This window comes from Dermochelys coriacea, chromosome 25 (assembly GCF_009764565.3).
Source record: "Dermochelys coriacea isolate rDerCor1 chromosome 25, rDerCor1.pri.v4, whole genome shotgun sequence".
NCBI classification, from domain to species: domain Eukaryota; kingdom Metazoa; phylum Chordata; order Testudines; family Dermochelyidae; genus Dermochelys; species Dermochelys coriacea.
Window position 1 is genome coordinate 15,312,074 of NC_050092.1, and position 20,345 is coordinate 15,332,418.

The window sequence follows — 20,345 nt, forward strand, 5'->3', positions numbered from 1 at the left end:
ATCCCAACTCTGACCTGCAACTTCTCTGCTATTCTAGCTCCCTACAGAACAACTCTGTAGCTGCTCCTCAGTCCCAGTTTGTAGCATCCACTTCTGTTACAGCCCTGGGCTCCCCAAACAACTCCACAGTACACCCCAACCCAGACATGCAGCCCCCCAGTATTAATTTGCAACAGAAGAACCTGCCATCTAAAAAGTGTTGCAGCTAACTCAGATGCACACTGTAAAAATAACAACTGAACAAAACATCTGGCCATGCAGAGAAGCCCCAGAGAATGCAGTGTTGAGGAAGGGAAACTACGGAGCCCAGGGGAGATTTAAACCCCATGTGACATGGTGGCACTGGCCCCTTTGGAGGGAGGCAAGTGCAGAGCTTCTGATTCTCAATTAGGTTTAAAAGAGGCACCTGGGCCTGAGGAGACAGACTGGGTGAGTCAGGTGAGGGCAACAAGGACCAGGAGAAGGTCTCCAGGTTCATGAGGCCCTCCCGAGAAAGAGGGAGGAACAGTCAGGAAGCCAGTGGAGGGGGCCACCCAGCTTACCTTCCGGTGCCAGAGAACCAGAGCCGGGAAGCTGAGAAGACCAGATGGGGCTAGCCTGCTGATCTTCCCATGCCAAAGAAGGCAGGAGAGGGCTGCAGGCTCAGATGCCTGGTGGCTCTCTGGGCTCTAGAGCTGAAGCCAGAGGACCTTAGAGAGGCTGCAGGACACTAGTACCATATGAGAGAGGAAAGCGTGGTGAGAGACGCTGAAGTTGCTCATGGATGGACTGTGGGGACTTGTGTTGTTACAGTTTGTGCACAAAGGGCTTTTGTTCATATTAAATTAATCCTCCAAGCGCTCAAGGAGCATTCAGATTATTTCTGAGAACTGAAGGGGAAACTGAGGCAGGCACACCGGGCAGGCCACTATTTCAGACTTCCCTCTCCTGTTACAGACAGCTGGATAGCTTTACCGAGACAGTGGAACTGGGGGTGTTAGTCCCATAGCCAGACGAGGGTAGCGAAGCCAGTGACCACCTTCTGCCATCAGCCCTGCAACAGGAAACATACGGATCACACAGGGAAAACTTTGTTTAAATGCAAACAAAGGAACAATGAATGTCAAAGTGCTGTGGGCAGGAACAGGCACTTCGCTCTGGCCCACACAGCTGCAATCCAAAGCCTCTTATGCCAAATGTATTTTGATATCACTTCATGTAAGTAATAACGACTTTGTACAATTAATTTTATGGCTGAGAGGAATGTAATGCTAGAATCCTAGAAACTAGGTTATGTCCCCTGCTGCAGCAGAGGGACAAACTGGTGCACGTGTCCCTAGGAACTGGTGCTTTTCTCAGTCAGTGAGCGGGGTGACAACTCTGAAGTGACTGCAGCCATGTGACAGCTCTATCCTGGGTTCTTTCCAAGCTGTGCTCAAACAAATCCACTTAGGGAGGGGGAAAAACATTAGGTTGGAATTTTTAATGAGAGTCAAATTTGGGCCCCGGGATTTTATTCTACAGAACAGCACGATTCCTACGGGCACATGAAAGTGAACGCGCACAATGGACATGCCCCCACCCCACCCCCGCTATAAACAAGATGCCAGAAATTTAAAACCTAGAAGGATATTTTTGCTGGAAGTGTTTTCTAGTAGCCTAAGGGCCTAGAAGCCCAGGGCTCTACATCCCTATGTTACTGACTCACTGTGTAGGTCACTTCACCTGTCTGGCCTCAGCTGTCACGGATCCACAGGATCGGTGCTATGCCCCAGCTTTTAAACCAGGGGTGGGCAAACTACAGCCCCGGGACCACATCCGGCCCTTCAGACATTTTAATCTGGCCCTCAAGCTCCCGCTGGAGAGCAGGATCCGGGGCTTGCTCCGCTCCAGCACTCCAGGCAAGGAGCGGAGTTGGGGGCTTGCCCCGCTCCTTGCATACTGTGGCTCCATGTGGCTTCCAGAACAACAGCACGACCCCTCTCCAGCTCCTACACATAGGGGCAGCCAAGAGGCTCAGCATGCTGCCCCCACCCCAAGTGCTGCCCCCACAGTTCCCACTGGCTGGGAACCATGGCCAATGGGAGCTGCAGGGGCGGCATCTGTGCACGGGGCAGCATGCAGAGCTGGAGAGGGGACATGCCTCTACTTCTGGGAGCTGCTGAGGTAAGTGCCACCTGAAGCCTGCACCCCGATCCCCTTCCATGCCCCAACTCCCTGTGCCAGCCCATATCCCTCTCCTGCCCTCCGAACCCCTTGATCCCAGCCCCACCCCACTGTTCCCTCTAAGCTGTGCACGTGTGCGCGCGCACACAGATCCTAAACCCCGCACACACGGCGAAACACAGCACTCACAAAAATTTGCACAGAAGCACAATTTGCACAGAAGAATTTTTTTGCACGCACGGCCTGTCAAAAATTAGAGGGAACATTGCGCCCTCCCAACCGCCTGCCCAGGCCTGGAGCCCCCTCCCACACAATGAACTCATTTCTGAACCCACCACAGAGCCTGCACCCCCCCAGCTGGAGCCCTCACCCCCTCCCACATCCCAACCCCCAATTTTGTGAGCATTCATGGCCCACCATACAATTTCCATACCCAGATGTGGCCCTCGGGCCAAAAAGTTTGCCCACCCCTGTTTTAACCAGTCTCTTGGGGGTCTGCATTATGAAGGGTTCTCCAAGGGCTCTCACTGTTCCTTCAGGAAAGGCCACGCAGCCCCACTGCCTTCGAGACTGAGCCTCTGGGCTTCAGCCAGCCTGCTTCGTGCTGTGACTTCTGCTCAGGGAGTCCAACTGAGAGACTCCTGCTTTGAGACTTGTACGTGCCCCAGGGAGCGAGGCACTGCAGCCAGGATGTGCAGGACACCAAGCAGTGTTTTTCAAACAGAGTAGGGTTAATTAGTCAACTGGAATGTGGCACTGGGAGTCCTTAGATTAGCACAGAGAAACGAAGGTGAAAATAGTTCATTCCAGCCAAGCCAGAGCAATCCACCAGTCATACTGTAGGCTCTGTCTCTCTGGATTCCTTAGCCAGTCCCAGGTGAGAGCAGCCAGCTTCTTCCAGAAGCCTTTTCTTTATCCCTTGCTGGTCACCTCCCAGTCCTTTGTCTCCAGGCAGGGCCATGCTGTGTTCACGCCCTACCCTGTCCCAGAGCTTTGTTCAGTCCTTGGGGCTTCCATTGTCCTGCTGGACCCTCTGCTGATCTGGGTCAATTTCAACCGTTTCTTAAGGAGCCTATTCACTACAGCCCGGTCAGCAACGGGACCTTGTGTCCTGCACTGTCCCCAGGAGGAGACTTTACCCTTTTCCCTTCACAGGGTAGCGATGCAAAGTACACAGGGAAACTGAGGCACACATAGGATTCATGAAAATATTACAGAAAATTCCCGCTTTATCCCAGCAGCTCGCTGGGATAAGTTACGAGAATTGGCTAAGCTCCCACAGTAAGGCCTTTAGCAGTGCCAAGGACTCTCGCATCGGGAACTGGCTCAGCCTCGTAAGTTGCTTGCATTATCATTTTTCTGTTTTCTCATCATTAGCAGCTTGAGAATAAAAAGTGTCACTTGCTCCAGCCTAGCTCTTTCCCATTTGGCAAACAAGGAGTTAACACTCCGTTTTCCCTAATGATCCTTGAAATTAAACCTGACCTCCTGTTTATTTCTGCCTGCGTACACCAGGGAGGTTAATGGCATCAACCCAGCAGGGCCTGGAGAGCACTGTTCCCGTCTCCACCCTGCACATGCATTGGCGATTTTTCCTGGTGACCTAGTTGTAGATTTCAGAGGAGCAGCTGTTTAGAATCCAGGGCACTGTTTATAATCTGGTGAGAAGTTTTAAAGTGGGGCAGAATTTGGGTCTGAACTCCTGGCCAACGGCAGCATGAGGGGAACAGAGCCGTGTCTGTGCCTGGAGCCGCAGAGAATTATGGAGGCCAGTCACAGACTGATTAATCTGGCACTGCCACAATGGGGGTTACGCTCAGGACAAGTGAGGTACAAACACACAGTGACAAGGGACATGTCAAAGTGGAGCAGGCATTACCCACTGAACACAGGCCCCCTCCATTCCGCACCTCTCTCTGGAAAGGCTTGGTTCCTTCTCGTAATTACCTGTCAGTCCGAGGAGCATGACTGCAGGGTGGTGGGAGATTATCAGCCAGGAAGAGGGAGCCAGACACAGTGGCAGAGGAAAGAGACAAACAGAAAGAAGGAAAAAAAGAACAAGACAGTAACCGAGAACAACACTCCCAGGCTTGCTGTCATTTCCTAGGCTCACAGGTTACCATATTCTCTCTGTCCGTGGGAACACTGACAGCTCTAGCAGGCATCACAGCTCACGCAGTCTCCAAAGAGTTAAGGGGGAAAATCTGCACATAGCAGAATTCTGAGGACAAATGCTTTAGCTAACAAAGTGCTTTGAAGCCCTTTTGTGCTGTGCTCTAATTTATGAAGGAACAGGAAAGAGGGCCTCCCCTTCCCACCCAGCTGGGGCTGTCTCTAAACACCCACCCACAACCCAAAGTGAGTTTTCCTCTATTATGTTAGTTCTGGCTTGAGTCAGGTGCAAAGCAGGCAGGGTTTGTGCAGTGACTCTACCATTGGACCTTCTCAGTCCAGGCCCTGCAAATCCCCCTGGCCCTTTTACTCCAGCCATGGGCAACTCTTGAACAGAGACTGATAATCACACTGAGCTGTGACATGGATTAAATTAAAGAACATGATGAAACCCCCAAGCACATTCTCACCCATGAGCACGTGCACCATGCGGACACTGCTCTCTGGAGGTGAAAGGCAGCAGCCAGCAGTTACCCACTGCACCAACTTTTGCCATGAAAACAATACTGTAAATGAGAGTGGATTCTTTCACTTCTCTCTCAGTCCAACCCTGTCTTCTGGTATTTACTTTCTCTCTTGGGGGTAGGAGAGGGAAGGAGGAAGCAAGCCCCAATTTACCTGCGAGCAAAGGGAAAGTTGACAGACGTGCTAGTGGAGAAGTTTCGTGGGCTATCCAAGGGGCTGCTCCCAGCTGCAGACAGAGAGAGAGAAATATTAATGCAACTTCTGATCCAGCCCATTGTCTTCTTGTCTGGGATTTCGCCTCTGACAGCAGAGGTTACTTAAGGTTAAAGAGTCACAAAGTAAATTGTGCTGTAAAGATTTGTTATATTCCTATTGGAAAATAAACCTGTTCCCTGAAGACAGGAGACATCCTGTGGGGAGATAACTGTCCCCGTCACTGTCACGACAACCGCAATTGCTACAAAGACAAAGTTAAAACATGGCCTCCCCCACTCCTATCTTTATTTATTAACCCATGTCTTGTGCAGCTGCCACTCTGCAATAGATACAAACCCCAAGTCTAACACACATGCTTGTCCCAAGGGGCTGACACTCAGGTTACTGCTAAAATACAGAAATCAATACTGCTGGCACACAGCATCTTCACACAGCACATGCACCACTGAGAAGGGATTTCATAATAATCCGAATTAAAAAAAATAAAAACCCACAAGGGCAACCTGGTGTTGCCCCTCCAGTCCTTCCAACAAAGGATCCTGCAAGGGACTGAAGGTGTCAGCAAGCTGCCTTCAAGATACCTTAGGGCCATGCATTGCCCCTCCAAAGTAACCAGGATAAAACCATGGCAGGTGCATAGCCTGCTCCCCAGAGCTCAGACCTTCCCTACCTGTTGGCACAGAAAGCGGGGAGAGAGGCCGTGAGAGGGTTGGAGACGGCGTTCCCACCACCAGGCTTTTCCTGTTACTGCTCCGGCAGCTAGAAAGGGAAAACAGAGTGTCATTGTTGCATGGTTCCCAGCATCCAAAGCAAAGGGGGCACGGAAGTTTATAAGGCTTTGGGATTTACAAACCATCTCAACACTCCAAGTGCTTTGCTTTACAACCGTAGCACCCCCAGTTCATGTTGGAGAGCCCCACCAGAGTGCCAGTCCCAGAGCTCAGCACCTCTGGTATAACAGAACAGAGCATGATGAGCCCAGCAAAAGGGGAGAGCGTTGCCTCTCTAATGCTTTTGAAGAGGGCTGGCATGATTATATTTAACAGGAAACTGGTCTCGCCCAGGTCCCACTTCCAGTTCCAGCTGGACCTAGGGGAGGATGGAGCTCACAGACAGCCAATATCCAGCAAATAAGAACAGAAGAGTCAAAAGGACCTAAAAAAGAGGAAGCAAAGAAGAAACTGGCAAGTGGTTTCATGGCCATAAATGAGAGTTTGATGGAAAAGGCCCTCTGGTTCCTAAATTCAGTATCGTAACCAAATAATACAGTAAATCACTGTTGTTTATGGTCTAACTTTAAACCACTTTGCTCTGATACCTGTGAACCTGAATGGACGAGCAAGCCTTATTGCCAGAGCTGCAGAGACAACACTGCTGAAACTGTGCTGGCTTTTGCTCCACAAAAGACAGTTGCAGAATCAGTTTCCCCTTTCTGCTGCGCTCCATGTCTGTATTCAAACCCTAGGACTTTGATGACTACCTTCCCCAGCCAGAGGTTCAATCTGGAGTACCTTCTTTAAACAAAGGATGTGGAAAACAGGAGCAAGAAACCAAGGGTACAACAGGGCCAGGAAGGAGCAGAGAACCTTTTGCTAGCTAGAGAGCTATTTGAGAATCCAATCCAAGCAAAGGAATCACTGTGCTATAACCATGGATAACCCAATCTTCTGACTTATCCTAGATCAGCTGTTACAGCACAGAGGAGGGCATTGCAACCTGCAAACCAAGGAAGGCTCACCGCCTTGGAATCAGACCCATGGGCTCTGTCTCTGTGTGCTGGTACCCCTCCGTAAGTGCCCTTAACAGAGAGTCTCCAACCTCAAATTTCAAGAATCATGAGACTAACAAAATCTCATGATTTTTTTAAACCATACATGTGGGGATTCTTTTTGTTGTTGCTGTTTTTCTTTTTGAGAACTTTGCCACTGTTAGCCAGAGTGCTGGTCCCAGGCCTGGATAAAAGAGGAGGGTTCTGCAGTTAGGTTTGCAACCCCCTCAGCTAAAACTTTACTGCAACAGAAACAGTTAAATCAAAAAGTGAGGACAGTGCGTGCAGAGGACACTCAAACCCCAAATCTGACAGAGCTCAGTGAAAGCCAAAAGGAAGCTGAGATCTTGAGACATGGAATCCTAATGACCAAAGCTGTAACAAGACTAGGCAGGTGGAATGTACATACTTTGTCTGGTGCAGGAAAGCTGGCATAGGTTACATGAGAAATGAAAAAATACTATCTGACCATACTTGGTGTAACAGTAGGACGAGATGGGCAGGGAGTGGGCACATGATATCTGAAGGCGCTACAACCATCCACTCAGGAGGAGGAACACAGAAAAGAAGTGTAGGAATTATGCTGGACAACATCACAGTGAAAATCCTGCTGGCTTGGGAGCCAGTGAAAGGCAGACTAACAACCAGGTTGAAACAAGACATGTCAAGGGAACATTAATCCAAGGATATGCACCCACAAACGCCCAGCAAGCAACAGTGAAAAGGATACAGTCTACAAGCAGGTGCAGCAATCCTGGATGTCATGCCTAACCACAACATCAAGCTGATGACAGGCGAGACTTCCAAGCACAAAGTGGCAACAACTCTACTGGCTGGGAAGAAGTCATGGGCACAGTAGCAGAAGGCATCCAAGATAACGGCAAACGGCTCTTGAATCTCTGTGGCACAAACCCCTTAAGAGGAGGCTGTCTCTTCCAGCACAATAGTGCTCACAGGGAGACCACCAGACAATGTGACTGTCAATCAGATAGACCATGAGCGTACAACTAACAGATGGGCATCTTCTTTGAAGGATATCAGAATCAGCAGAAGAGCAGATGTTTGCTCAGATTATTATCTTTTAGTAGCCATGTTACAATGTACACTCAAAAAGATCACAAAGATGGGTAACACAAGTGTTACAGCAAGAGAGAAGGACAAAGAAACACAGACCAGATTGCATTTAGCAACCATTCCAGTGTTTTACAGGACCAGGCTGATGAAAACCTGGAAGACAGATGGTCAAACTGACAGAAGATGGTAGCTGAGACAGCAGAGAAAGTAGTGGGCCACTGAAGGAGGCAGAAGGAAGATGTGTGGATTACATCTGGAACATGAGCAGTGATTGACAAAGCTCTGAAGGCAAAAAAGGAACAGTGCAAGACAGGCAGAACTCTTAGAGGTGGATGCAAAAGACAGAGACAGGGACAAAGAAATAAAAGGAGAGATGCAGGCAAGAGAGAAATGTCTGGGTTCAGGAGGTTGCAGAAACACAGAAGGGAGACTTTCAAGCAGCTCTAAAGAATAGTGAAAAACCTCTCAGGAAGCACCAGACCATCCCTTGTGATGCCCTTCAAGGACTCTCATGGACAGATGCTGAAAACATCTGAAGAACAAGCCAGACAATGGAAAGAACATTAAACTGTTCAGAGCTGATGATTATGCACAAATAGAAACAGGACCAGTAACACCCAATGAACTTGTAGCAGCCATCCAAGTCCTCAAACAGGTATAAGTTCCCAGGACTGACGGAATTCAAGCAGAGGTACTGAAGGCAGGAGGCAATATTCTGACTGAGCAACTAACAAAACTAACCAAACATAGGGTGAAAGAACAAGTGCCACCAGACTGGAACGATGATATCATGGTGGCACTGCCAAAAAGGGGGGGGGGGGGATCTTAGTGCATGAACAGAAGAGGTACTGTAAGGCTATCAATTCCAGGCAAAGTATTGGCTACCATCAGCTGAACAGAATGAAGACTACAGTGGATGCCATACTACAAGAACAAGCTGGGTTCTGTCCAGGTAGATTATGTTGTGAACAGATATTCGCTCTTCAACAGATCACTGAAAAAGCTATTGCTTGGCAAAAGGCTTCTTAATTAACTTTATTGACTTTAAGAAAGAGTTTGATAGTGTCCATAGAGAGACCCAAGAAATATTGCTAGAAGCTAGGAGATACCAGGCAAGCTATCAACATAATAAGGAGTTTATATGATGGAAGCAAATATGCAGTAGGATTAGATACAGTTGTGGGTGAGTGTTTCGATATTGTGACTTGACTTAGACAAGGATGTCTGTTATCATCAATTTGCCTTGTACTATCGACGGACTGGGTGATGAAGCAGACAACAACAGGCATCGCTGAAGGGGTAAAATCGGTTAGCATAGATGAGTTGACTTTGCCAACGACTCTGCTTTACAAAGCATGACGTTGAACAGAACGACTGCCCTTCCATCAGAGGGAGAACATGAGCAAAAATTGGACTGAAAGTAAATGTAGAGAAAACCCAGATTATGAAGGCAGGAAACCGGAGAACAGATGCAAAGGCTAACATGTCTCAGAGACAGGGTGGTCAGGTCTAGTGGTTCCCAGATCTGCTCTAGGAATTGTTTTGGGGCAGTTCTCTGGCCTGTGCTATACAGGAGGTCAGACCAGATGATCACTGTGGTCTCTTCTGGAATATATGATTAGAGTAGGAGTCGGAAGCGAGGAATAGGAACCCAGTGTCAGAGCCAGACTCAAAAGTCAAGAATCAGAACAGAGGGTCAGAACTGGAGACAGATCAGGAACCAGAGCCCATGGTCAGAGCCAGGTTACCTAAAGTGCGGCAAGAAAGGGGCAAGGCTAGGAACCAGCAGGCACAAGAGCTATCACAGCCGAACTGGTGCTGCTTGGCTCAAGAGCCGGTGTGCTGACCCTCCCACCAATCGGGTGGGGGACCAAATCCAGCTGCCTACTACAGGACAGCTGGGTGTGTTAGGTTGCCCAGAGACTAGCTCTGCTGCAGGCCCTGATTCCTGACAGAGTGGATGGAAATGAAATCGAACAGGTCCAAGTCCCTCTCTCTGTAGAGTGCGATGAAAACAAACAACCCCTTTTGGGAGGAAAAGCAAACCCCCCTTTTGGAAGGATGACCACCATCTGGCCAAGCAGAGGTGTCCACTCCAAACTAAAGGTCAGATTATACCATGCAACTGTGCTGAGCATGCTACTGGCCAAGGGCAGGTGGGAACAAGAAGAGATTGGAGGTGGCCTATCACAGATGGCTGAGGAAGACGCTACACATTTCCTGGAAAGACAAAATAAAAAAGGGAAGTCAGGGAGCTGCCAGAGCCAGACGTGTTAGAAAATATCATCAAAGAAAGTCGGCTCAAGACATTGGGACACATACCCCACATGGAAGATGGGAGTCAAGGCTGGCTTTGACCAAACTGGGTGCCTGAGGGAGGAAAGAGAAAGGGAGGAGGGCCAGGGGAGAACTAGCAGCAGACAGTGCCAGAAGATATTGAAGACACTGGTATCATCTGGGAGGAAGTATCACAACCAGTGACTGACCGTAATCGGGGGAGGAACTGGACTCCAACACAGGAGGAAGTAAGGTCTGAGGTCAGGTGTTTGGGTATTTAAGATACACGAGGTCACATTTTCATGCTTTTCTCCGCAAGGGCTAGAAATGTACTTGTTTAAAAAAAATTATTTTTAATTTCACATGACGCTAGCAGCTGGGGTCTGAATGCCAATTATCACAAGATTCCTGATACAATTACTCACACTCATCCTGTTTGTCCCTACTAACAATCGACCAATGCATTCTATTTTTTTTAAAAAGTTGCAATATAAATTCTGCACAGTGCGATATAAAGCCATTCTCATAGCCTTAAGCATTTCTTGCAGTATATAAGCGGTCAATTTTTTTAATTGAAATTCAATTATAAATTAGTGGTTCCTTCCAGGCCTCCCTCCATTTTGCTGAAAAGAGGCACACGAGACACCATCAGTGCCGGGCTGAACATCTGAGTGTATCAAGTACTGAGAGCAGGATAGTAAACACAGCAAGAGGGCTGGGCCGCTGAGGATCCATTTGCAGGATCTAGCTCAGTCTCTTCCTTCAGGATCTGCTGTAACAAATAACTTCCCTTTTCAGCATCAACAGGTGCCAGCCGCATGAGACTCCAGACTGCCGATTTTAATCTCACGTTTCCAACTATAATTCACAATTTATCCTTGGTGCAATGTGCCTCTCGCCGCACAAACTGTTAAGATGCTCCTCTGAGCAGAGGACTTACAGGCCTCTGATCTTTGCAGATGTTCCCTTGCAAGGTTTCCTTGTAAACAGCTTTTATTAGAAATCCAGCATATTCTATTGCACACATGAGAACAAGTTTCACCTTCAGCATCCGTAACTTCAAACGCCTCGCTGTGTCACAGACCTGTGAGGCCAGTATAAAAAGCTGCCTTTCAATGCCTTGACAGAGACGCTTGATGTGAGGAGTATATAATGAAACAGACTCAACTGAAAAATTGCTCCAATCTCCTCTCCCATTAAACAGAGTCAGTATGTGCTTGGGGGCCAGACCCATGTCTGCTTGCTAGTGAGACTGCCTGCCATATTTCTGGACATACCAAATATTTATTATTTAACAATGAATAAAAAGTAGCAAACACTCAGAGCAGACCAGAAGCAGGAAAACACAATCTACAGCGTCACAAACTAAAATTAGGGGAGATTTCCATAGATATCAGACCAAAGGCACATCTTCCATGAAAATATGAATACACCCAAGAGCCAGATTTAAATAAAGTAAGTCAAACTACGTCTCCTGGATTGCTGTTATCCTAGACTGCTCAGTAAAAAGGCAGTGCAGAATTTCCATTCAGAGCTGGGAACAGAAACCCTCGCATGGGCACTAGAAATAATAACTCAGTTTACCTCATGAGGTACCCACATTAGATCAGAGCTTCAAATCAAAGGAAAGAAAACCAAGGAGCCTGGGAAGACTCTCTGTGGGGTCTAATTATGAATGCAGAAAAGTTATTTACACCAGGAGTAAGGCAATACAATGTTTTAGCTCCAGACAGCTCATGTTCAGCAACCCCCACACAGACCCTCCATAACTGCTGGATGTATTCTCACTGCATCACCATGTTTCCATCTACTACCGATTACACTAAACAAACGTCAGCGGCTGACCCAGTCACCTCGTGGCCATTAGTCTGTCCTGCCATGCCGAGGCCCCAACAACCCCCCTGGCAGGAGGAACGCCTGGAGTGGCTTCACACAGACACACGGTGTACCCACACAGCAGTGTGTGAACATTTTTCCATGCACATTCATTGTTTTCTGAATAGTCCCCTTTGCTGAGGGTGAGCCCGCACCTTGTGCTCATCAAGGGCATATTCATTGGCCACTGGAGGATGGCAGGAAGCTTCCACAGGCTCTAACCAATTTTCATACTTCCCACACCTCTCCTCATTTCTCACCTGCAAATTCCTTGTGGCGCCTGCCATTCCTATCAGAGAAGTCTTAGAGGCCATATTTTAATTACCCAGCTGATGGAACTATGCAGCATAGAGAGGCAATGCTGCAGCACCAGCCGTGAAGGATGGAAGGAGGGAAATACTTTAAATCGAGGGTTAGATATGTGTCTTTACGCATTTTCATCTTTACCCGGGGTGGGGCATCAGAAGCCTTTTCTCAGGGGCAGTTAAGACTGGGCTTGCAGTCTCTCTGGTACCTACCTTGCTGGAGCTGTATCCCCAGTGCTCCCCATATTAATGCCTGGCCTAGAAAGACAGTTGTTTCCTCTGGCTGCAAAGGCATTTTCCAGAGCCCACACAGACCTCCAGGAGGCGAAGAGCTCAGCAGAATGCAAGAAAAGGATTGGACCTTTGTGTGGATAACGAAACATCCAGAGTTACAACAGTAAATACGGGTAAAATCGGACATTTGAAATGGCTCTTCCACTCTTGCTGCAAGACATGAGCTGACCTCTAATTAACAGGGGTAAAGAAAAAACCTGCCTTGGAGGAACCCTATACCACCAAGTGTATTGCTTTCCTCCAAAGCAGCTAGGGATTGCCACAGACTGGTACTCCAGAAGTTCCAGTCTTCCTCCATCACCATTTTTTTCCTGGCCCACTCCAGTGGGTTTGTTTTGGTATTTGACTTTTTTTTTTTTTGTAAACAAGTTATAGCACCTACAGTAGCAAACCCCTCCCCTCTGACCCCCAAGTGTTTGAAATGCTGACCCATGGACCGTTGAGGATTCACTTCTACTTTAACTCCATGTTAGCAAATTTCTAATGCTAATTTGTAGCTACACTGAGATGAAGATTGACTGACATACGTAAGATATCCCAAGAATAACGAACAAACAAATCTGAATGGATGTTTTGCAGTGATTTTGATTAATAAACGAGCAAGCTTTCATATCACCTCGTTAACCCACGTCAAGAGGTCAGCTCTAGAGAAATGGCAAATAATTAATGACAGCGAACATGTGCAGAACACTACGGCTGTCTTCCATAGATTCATAGACCCCAGGACCAGAAGGGACCATTGTTACTCTCTAGTCAGACATCCTGAATTACACAGGCCATAGGACTTCCCCAAAAGAATCTTTAGAACGGCAGCATGTAAAAATCTGAAGAGCTTGGTGCAGCTCACTGATTTCTGCAATACAATGCATCATTTTTTGTAGAGACACGACCACTCTGCACACTCCCACTCAGGAGGTTTATTTTTAAAGTGAACACAAACCTTTGGCTAGGTTAGTTCCAGTAATCTCTATACAGACAGATTCTGATAGTATTTCCTGTTTCTGCACACTCCACCCTCAGTGATACAGCTATCTCCGCCATTTTAACTCTGCCCAATGCATCAGCTGCATCTGGCTCCCTTCCTCCAAAATAAGTAAGCCTTGTGCAAAAACGGCTGCTTACTCTTAAAGTTAGGAGTGAGGGGCACCAACCCAGCCCCCAGTGCTTTGGCTCTAATCCTACATTTGTAAGTTTTGCCAAAAATGGAGTGGAAAACAGCAGTCAGCAAAAATCAGGTTATTTACAGAAGAATGTGACAACGCACCCTCAGTGCGGCACATCTCCAAAGTCACTTTCCAGCAGCACCACAGCAACTATCATACCCTCAAGCACACTCTCACAGATAAGGAAACTGTTACAGCAACCGTGACCCAAAAGCCCCTCACAACAACCTGTGACAGCACAAGAAAGCCTGCTACAGAAGACAGGAAGTAAACACCACAGCAGGCTGAGAATTGCATCATCTGACCTCTCTCATTATCACAACCCCAGGGCACGTCCACCCGGCAGCGGCTCACAGCGTCAGACTTAGGTTTATTTCATGAATATAAGCAAGGCAATCCCACCCCAGGCTGCCCCCCAAGAGAGAGAGGAAGCAGAATCTGAGAGCTAGAACATGTAGACAAGGCTTTTCAACCAAAGCGTTACCATCAGTGCACAATGCGGTCAGGGGTCTTGTGCCTTTCTTACAGAACCAGGCCTAAGAAGGGGCCTATCACATTTCTCCATTAAATGTTTAGAGAAATAAGCATCTGGTTACAAACATCTTCCAGGGCACCACCAGGCTGGGCTGGCTCTGAGGAATGGGACACAGGCCCCTTTGCCTTGGACATGGGCTCAAATCAAAACCTGGTGACAAGGTGACCAGCTGTTATGAGCTGTCTGGTGGCCTGTGGGAAATGACTGGATGGTCTAGACCAGCTTCCCAGGGATCAAAAGAAACTACTTTCAAAACAGGCCCAGTCTGTCCAATAGCTCTGGGTCCAATAGCCCTGGAAACAGAACTCCTGCACCGGTGGCCCTGCCAGGGCAGGATGAGGCAGAGAGCGAAGCTTGCACTGCGGCTGCCCAGTTTGACTCTGATTGGAGGATTTCACTCCGGCACATTTCACCAGCAGTCAATTCAACCCAAACATTTTTAGTTAAAGTAAAAGCCACGCAAGGGGCCAAGAAAGTCCACTCAGACCCAACTGCAGACTACGCAGGCACAGTGCGCACTGTTGCTGGATGAGGACTGCAATGCAACCCCAGCTGCTTCCCTGCAATGCCCCCATCCCGATGAGCCCAATCTCCTCGCCCTCTGAGCGTCACAGAGGTGCATGGGACAATGCAGACCACATAATACAAACCACACAAGTCACCCAGGAACATTTTCAATATGTCCAGTCTGATATCACAGGAGAATTATACCTTTATTTAAAAAACAGGGTCTCAGTGAGTAGGCAGGCCACAGGTCACGTTGTAACCACGAGACAAGAAGTTGAGTCTGGACTCCTGGGTTCTATTCCCGAATCCGGCACTGACTTGCTGTGAAACCTTGGGCAAGTCACTTCCCTGCTCTGTGCCTCAGTTTGCTCACTTCTGAAATGGGTAAATGGCAACATCCAACTCAAGAGTGTTGAGACTGCTGGACTAAAATCACAATGTAAAGTAGCACTCATTTTTTAAAAATGAAACTGGTATCAGGCAATCAGATCAGGGTGCAACAGGTAGTTTTGCTAGTGTAGACCAGGGTTTAAAGGACTAACAATTGCAAAACACTGTCAGCCACAACCAAACTAGTGCCTTCAAGATGACAGTATAATTCAGCTGGCCCTGTTAACCAATTTCTCAGGCCCTGTCTACACCATTCAGGGAAAGTGTCAGCTGCCTTCTAGCGCGAACTGTAGCTCACTGGAAAGATGCTAGCGTGCTTACCCAGGCCTGAAAAGGTATGTTGTCTGGGCCATTCACCTCAGATCAATTTACAGACAGCAGCTGTGATGCACATGGTTAGTCCCCGCCCAATCACACACTCCTCTCTACATTGTTCTAACTCAACAATGGGTTCAGACAATTCCCTCCGCATGGTGACTTCTTTACTTTTTAACAGTCTGCATTGTCAAAGAATTTCAGAACTGCCTATTGCAATATAATGGAGTACAGCACAGCACAGGCAGCAGCATCACCAACCCCAACTGTCCAAAAGTTATGAGCCAGAAGCTCCCAAAATCACGAGATGGGCTTAAAACTCATGAGATTCTAAAAACGAATGCGTTTCAGGTTCTTTGCACTAACTGGGGGGGGGGAGCCTTTAGGTCACACTTTGGTCACATTTTCAAGCTTTTCTCTGCAACCATGATGGCTAGAAACTTACTTGAACAAAAGCTAAAGCACATGCTTAAGTGCTTACAAGATCAGGGCCTAAATTTGCTGCTGAGTCCCGAGGCCTTAATCAATTAAGCCCCATCCTAACACAACAGGCACTACTAAACATCTTGCAGCCACCTGCCCATGACACTAGAGTTCAGATGTGATAGCAAGATTTTGCCATAAGAGAGGCTGATGTCAGAGTGCAGTGCTGTCGTCACACCAACAACATGCAGTTCTGACACCCGTGCAGGAAAAAAGGGTCAGTTAAATATCAAGATAAATCAAGATCACTTAGAGGCTGCTCTGCTGAGCTTTTCCAGCACTGCACCAGCCATTTCAACAGCCACGCGGCAGGAAGCTAGGATTCCTCATACATTACAAAAAGAAAAGGAGTACTTATGGCACCTTAGAGACTAACAAATTTATTAGAGCATAAGCTTTCGTGAGCTACAGCTCACTTCATCGGATACTGTAGCTCACGAAAGCTTATGCTCTAATAAATTTGTTAGTCTCTAAGGTGCCACAAGTACTCCTTTTCTGTTTGCGAATACAGACTAACATGGCTGCTACTCTGAAACCTGTCATACATTACAGTGCTCTTCATCATACCAAATACACTGTATGCTTCTTAGCTATTATAAAATACACCGCACTGTAATTCCATCTCTGGGTTCTAGCAATACTAATGAACCACAAGAGCATTGCCCGAGCCCTTGGGGAGAATTATGGCCTCCTTAGGTTCCGCTGGATGCACATGACTCCTTAGATTATCACACTGATTATGTGTATTTTTTAAAAAGCCATTTCACGGAACATTCATTTCACAGATGTGCTTCTATGAGGACCATTATTATTCTACAAGATACAGTGCTGCCACTCATACTCCCACCAATACAACTGAAGTTGACACTTTATCCAGAAATTGTTCTTCCCCTCTGCCTGTCATTTAATTGTGACATTTCATCCCCAAACTTGCAAACACTCATTAAGTTTTATACATGTGAGTCGAAGGGACAAAGTCTTTAAAGTTGTGGTTTGTAGGATTGGGCCCTAGAAGGGGATGGATCAGTGAATTTGCGAGGAAAATACTCTCCTATTCCTCTTTATAATAAAAAGCAATCACATTTTGAGACTGAGGAAGGCAGTTTTACAGTTGTGTATCAGTCTGTGTGCAAGTGAGTTAAATACCCACATTGTATAAAGATATCAAAGAGGCTCACTCCTGGATTAAATGTGGAACCAGAGATTTCAAATCTCGCTCCTATCAAAATGTTGCCCCCATTGCTCACTTATTAAATTTTCAAATATGTGCCTTCGTGCTTTCCCCCAGGCTGCCCCTCACACCCTGTACACACCCTCAAAGCCCCCTCACTATTCTCCTTAAATCCTTTCTCAAAGCTCTCCTTTGCTGTGATGCTACAAACAACTTGGCAGTGACTAGGCTGCTGGCATGCGGATATCACTGCCTGTCACCCTTATTGTTGCATTGTTTCCTTGCACTCCCCTGCCTGTAACCACATGTTATCTCTTGGCTTATGCTCCGACTGTTGTGGGTCAGGGACTCTCTTTTTGTTCTGTGTTTGTACAGCTCCCAGCACACCAGGTCCCGGCCCCTGACTAAGGCTCGTAGGCACTAAGATAATGCAAATAATAACTAAGAGCCCTTTTTAGGGAGCAAACATTTTAAAAAGTAGATTAATCACCCTTTTGAATTTGAATAAAAGCTGGATTCCATGTTTTTAGGGAAGCATTTTTGAGCTTGTCTAACTAGACAGTGCAGCCACTCAGCCCTCACACAGGCTAGTCCTGGGAACAATCAAAAATATTAATCTTTTTCTGTTGTGTGTTTTTGGAAAAGATGAGCTCCAGCCATTCCAGCAGCAGCCATTCATTTAGTGCCGCTGCTCAGGGCAAACATAGCTCCCCTGGTCTGGGAACAAGACCTGTTTGGTGGGAGAGGGGTGAAATGCTCTGGCCTGGTTTCTGGCTGGGGGAGAGAGCCGGAACACGGGTAATACTTGCAAAACTGAGGTCTGGTCTGCACTACAGACCTGTATCACTCAGGGGTATGAAAAATCCACACCCCTCAGCAACATAGTGATACTGACCTAACCCCACGTGTAGACAGGCTTTGTCAGCAGGACAGCTTCTCCTCCCTCCAGCACAGCTACTTCCTCTCTGGGAGGTGGGCTAACTAGAGCCCTCGTGTTGGCGTATAGCGTCTTCATTAAAGCGCGGCAGCTGCATTGACGCAGCATTTTAAGCATTGACTTGCCTTGAGCAGTGCACTGCTAAGGCCTATCCGCATGGCAGGAACTTGCTAGCGATGGCAGTTTTAACGGCTAGTTTTAAACCCAGCCTAGTTCGGGCAGGAATTCCTGTCCCAAGAACAGAGATCTGTTCTAGACAATGAGGACAGAGATGCTGGTGTTGCTAGCACAGCTCCAGCTGCAGTGTGCACAGGACCTGGATTGCAAAGGCCTTGCCTGTGAAACCCCAAAGATCTTACAGACCAAATGCCCCCTCCCCACTGAATCCTCCTACTCGTCTCCTTAGCTGGGGCCTGGCCTGACTCTGAGGTGGCTCCCCCTCCAGAGCACAACGCCCCAACCTGAGCTCCATCCTGCCTCTACAGTGGGGCTCCCTGAAGTGACTTTAACCCCCCTGCAATTACCTCCACTGCTCTGGCCCCCACCTCCAGCCCAGAGCTCAGCAGCTCCAAGCAAGAGAGGAGCCCAGCCTGAGCCAGAGCTTGAGTCTGGAGACCTGGAACATCCTCTCCCCAGGGTGGCAGGACTAGGGGGCCCCAAATCCTGAGTCACAGACACGCATCACAGCCCATAGCCCCCCCACATACAGAGCCTCCCCCCGCCATGTAGCCCCAGGGCGCTGGAACAGTTTTTATAGTGGGGGTGCTGAGGGTCATTGAACCAAACTGTAAACCCTGGATATGATGGAAACTACTTCAAACTAGGGGGTGCAGCAGCCCCCCCAACTCCAGAACCTATGTGTAGCCTCCATCCTATATAGAGCCCCCCACTTCATGTAACCTCCCCCAGCCCCAATGCTGAACGTAACCCCCCCAGCCTACAGAGCCCCCCCACTTCATGTAACCCCCCCAGCCTACAGAGCCCCCCCACTTCATGCAACCCCCCCGCCTCACGCTGCAAGTAACTCGCCCCCCCGCTTGTGACCCCCGTTGCCGCAGCCCCCCCGCACCTCTTGGAGCGCTGCAGCAGGTCGCCCTGGCCGCGCTGGCCCCGGTAGCCGGGCGGCGCCGCGCCCCAGCAGCTCGGGTCCGACATCGCCGCCGGCTCCGGCTCCCGGCTCCCGGCTCCGCTCCGGCCGGGCCCAGCCGGCACCAGAGCGCGGCGCGGCGCAGCGCAGCGGACCCAGCAGCCTCCCCGCGCGGGCCGCTCCCGCCCCGGGGCTGGGCCCGGCCGCTCAGAGCCCGCCCCCCCCAGCCTCCCTCCCCCACGGAGCCTGCCCCCCTCCGAGCCGCCCCGGGAGCCTCCCTCCCCCACCCGCCCCCTTCCTGATCTAATGCCCCCTTCCTTTCCCAGCCCCCAGCTAAGATGCTGGCCGCTCCAGCCACCCGGGGGGGGCTACACTGTCCCTGGGGCTGTGGAAGGGGGGTGCTGGCGAGTGGGGTCACTGGAGGCGCCTGCCTGTGAGCCCCGCACCCATCCTGCCCCACTGGCTGTAAGCACCTTGCTGGGGTGTGTGCAGAGCAGGAGCCGTTGTCATGGACAAGGTGTGGCGTTTGTGTATTTCCTGCTGTCTAAGCCACATATAAATAAATACATTTGTGGAAGTACCATGGCAAGCCACATGCTGCTCAGCGCTCCTCAAATCGGCCAGGCCCCGGCAGCCGTGGGGCCTAGTGCAACTCCACTGAGATCACCGCAGGGTGCATTCAGATCTTCCAGCCTCCCTGCAGCTCCCATGCACATCTCTGCCACAGAGCCCTGTGCAGCAAGGACCAGCAGACACCCTGCGAAAGAGGGCCCTTCCCGCCTGACAGACAGACATTAATGCCAGACAAACTACCATGCGACAGGAAAACAGCAATGAGTGCAAAAAAGTCAAGCACTCCAGTTAGGAAATGGCAGAATGGAGACTGCCCGGGGACCCATGTGCTGCCTTCGAGGGCCAGATTTTCAAAAATGCTCAATGCCTACTGTTCTCAGTGGGAGCTCCTGAAAATCTGGCCCCATTTGTGGATACTGAGCCCATCTGAAAATCAGGTTTCAGAGTAGCAGCCGTGTTAATCTGTATTCGCAAAAAAGAAAAGGAGGACTTGTGGCACATGAGAGACTAACAAATTTATTTGAGCATAAGCTTTCGTGAGCTACAGCTCACTTCATCAGATGCATTCGGTGGAAAATACAGTGGGGAGCTAC

At 48.8% G+C, this 20,345-nt stretch overlaps 1 protein-coding gene across 12 annotated transcripts in view; it reads right to left on the reverse strand.

Moving 5' to 3' along the window:
- Positions 1 to 20,345, reverse strand: part of MAST3 (microtubule associated serine/threonine kinase 3) — a 74,525-nt gene that overhangs the window by 27,120 nt on the left and 27,060 nt on the right. For 7 of the 12 annotated variants that reach the window (XM_043502543.1, XM_043502538.1, XM_038384026.2 and 4 more), the window contains 4 exons: positions 5,669 to 5,757; positions 4,936 to 5,008; positions 4,093 to 4,113; positions 955 to 1,033 (listed from right to left, as the gene is read on the reverse strand). In XM_043502543.1, the coding sequence (XP_043358478.1) occupies positions 955 to 1,033; positions 4,093 to 4,113; positions 4,936 to 5,008; positions 5,669 to 5,757 (262 nt within the window). Of the gene's footprint in view, positions 1 to 954; positions 1,034 to 4,092; positions 4,114 to 4,935; positions 5,009 to 5,668; positions 5,758 to 19,161; positions 19,328 to 20,345 lie in introns of those variants that run through there. The other 5 variants (XM_043502545.1, XM_043502539.1, XM_043502542.1 and 2 more) reach the window with 4 other exon arrangements.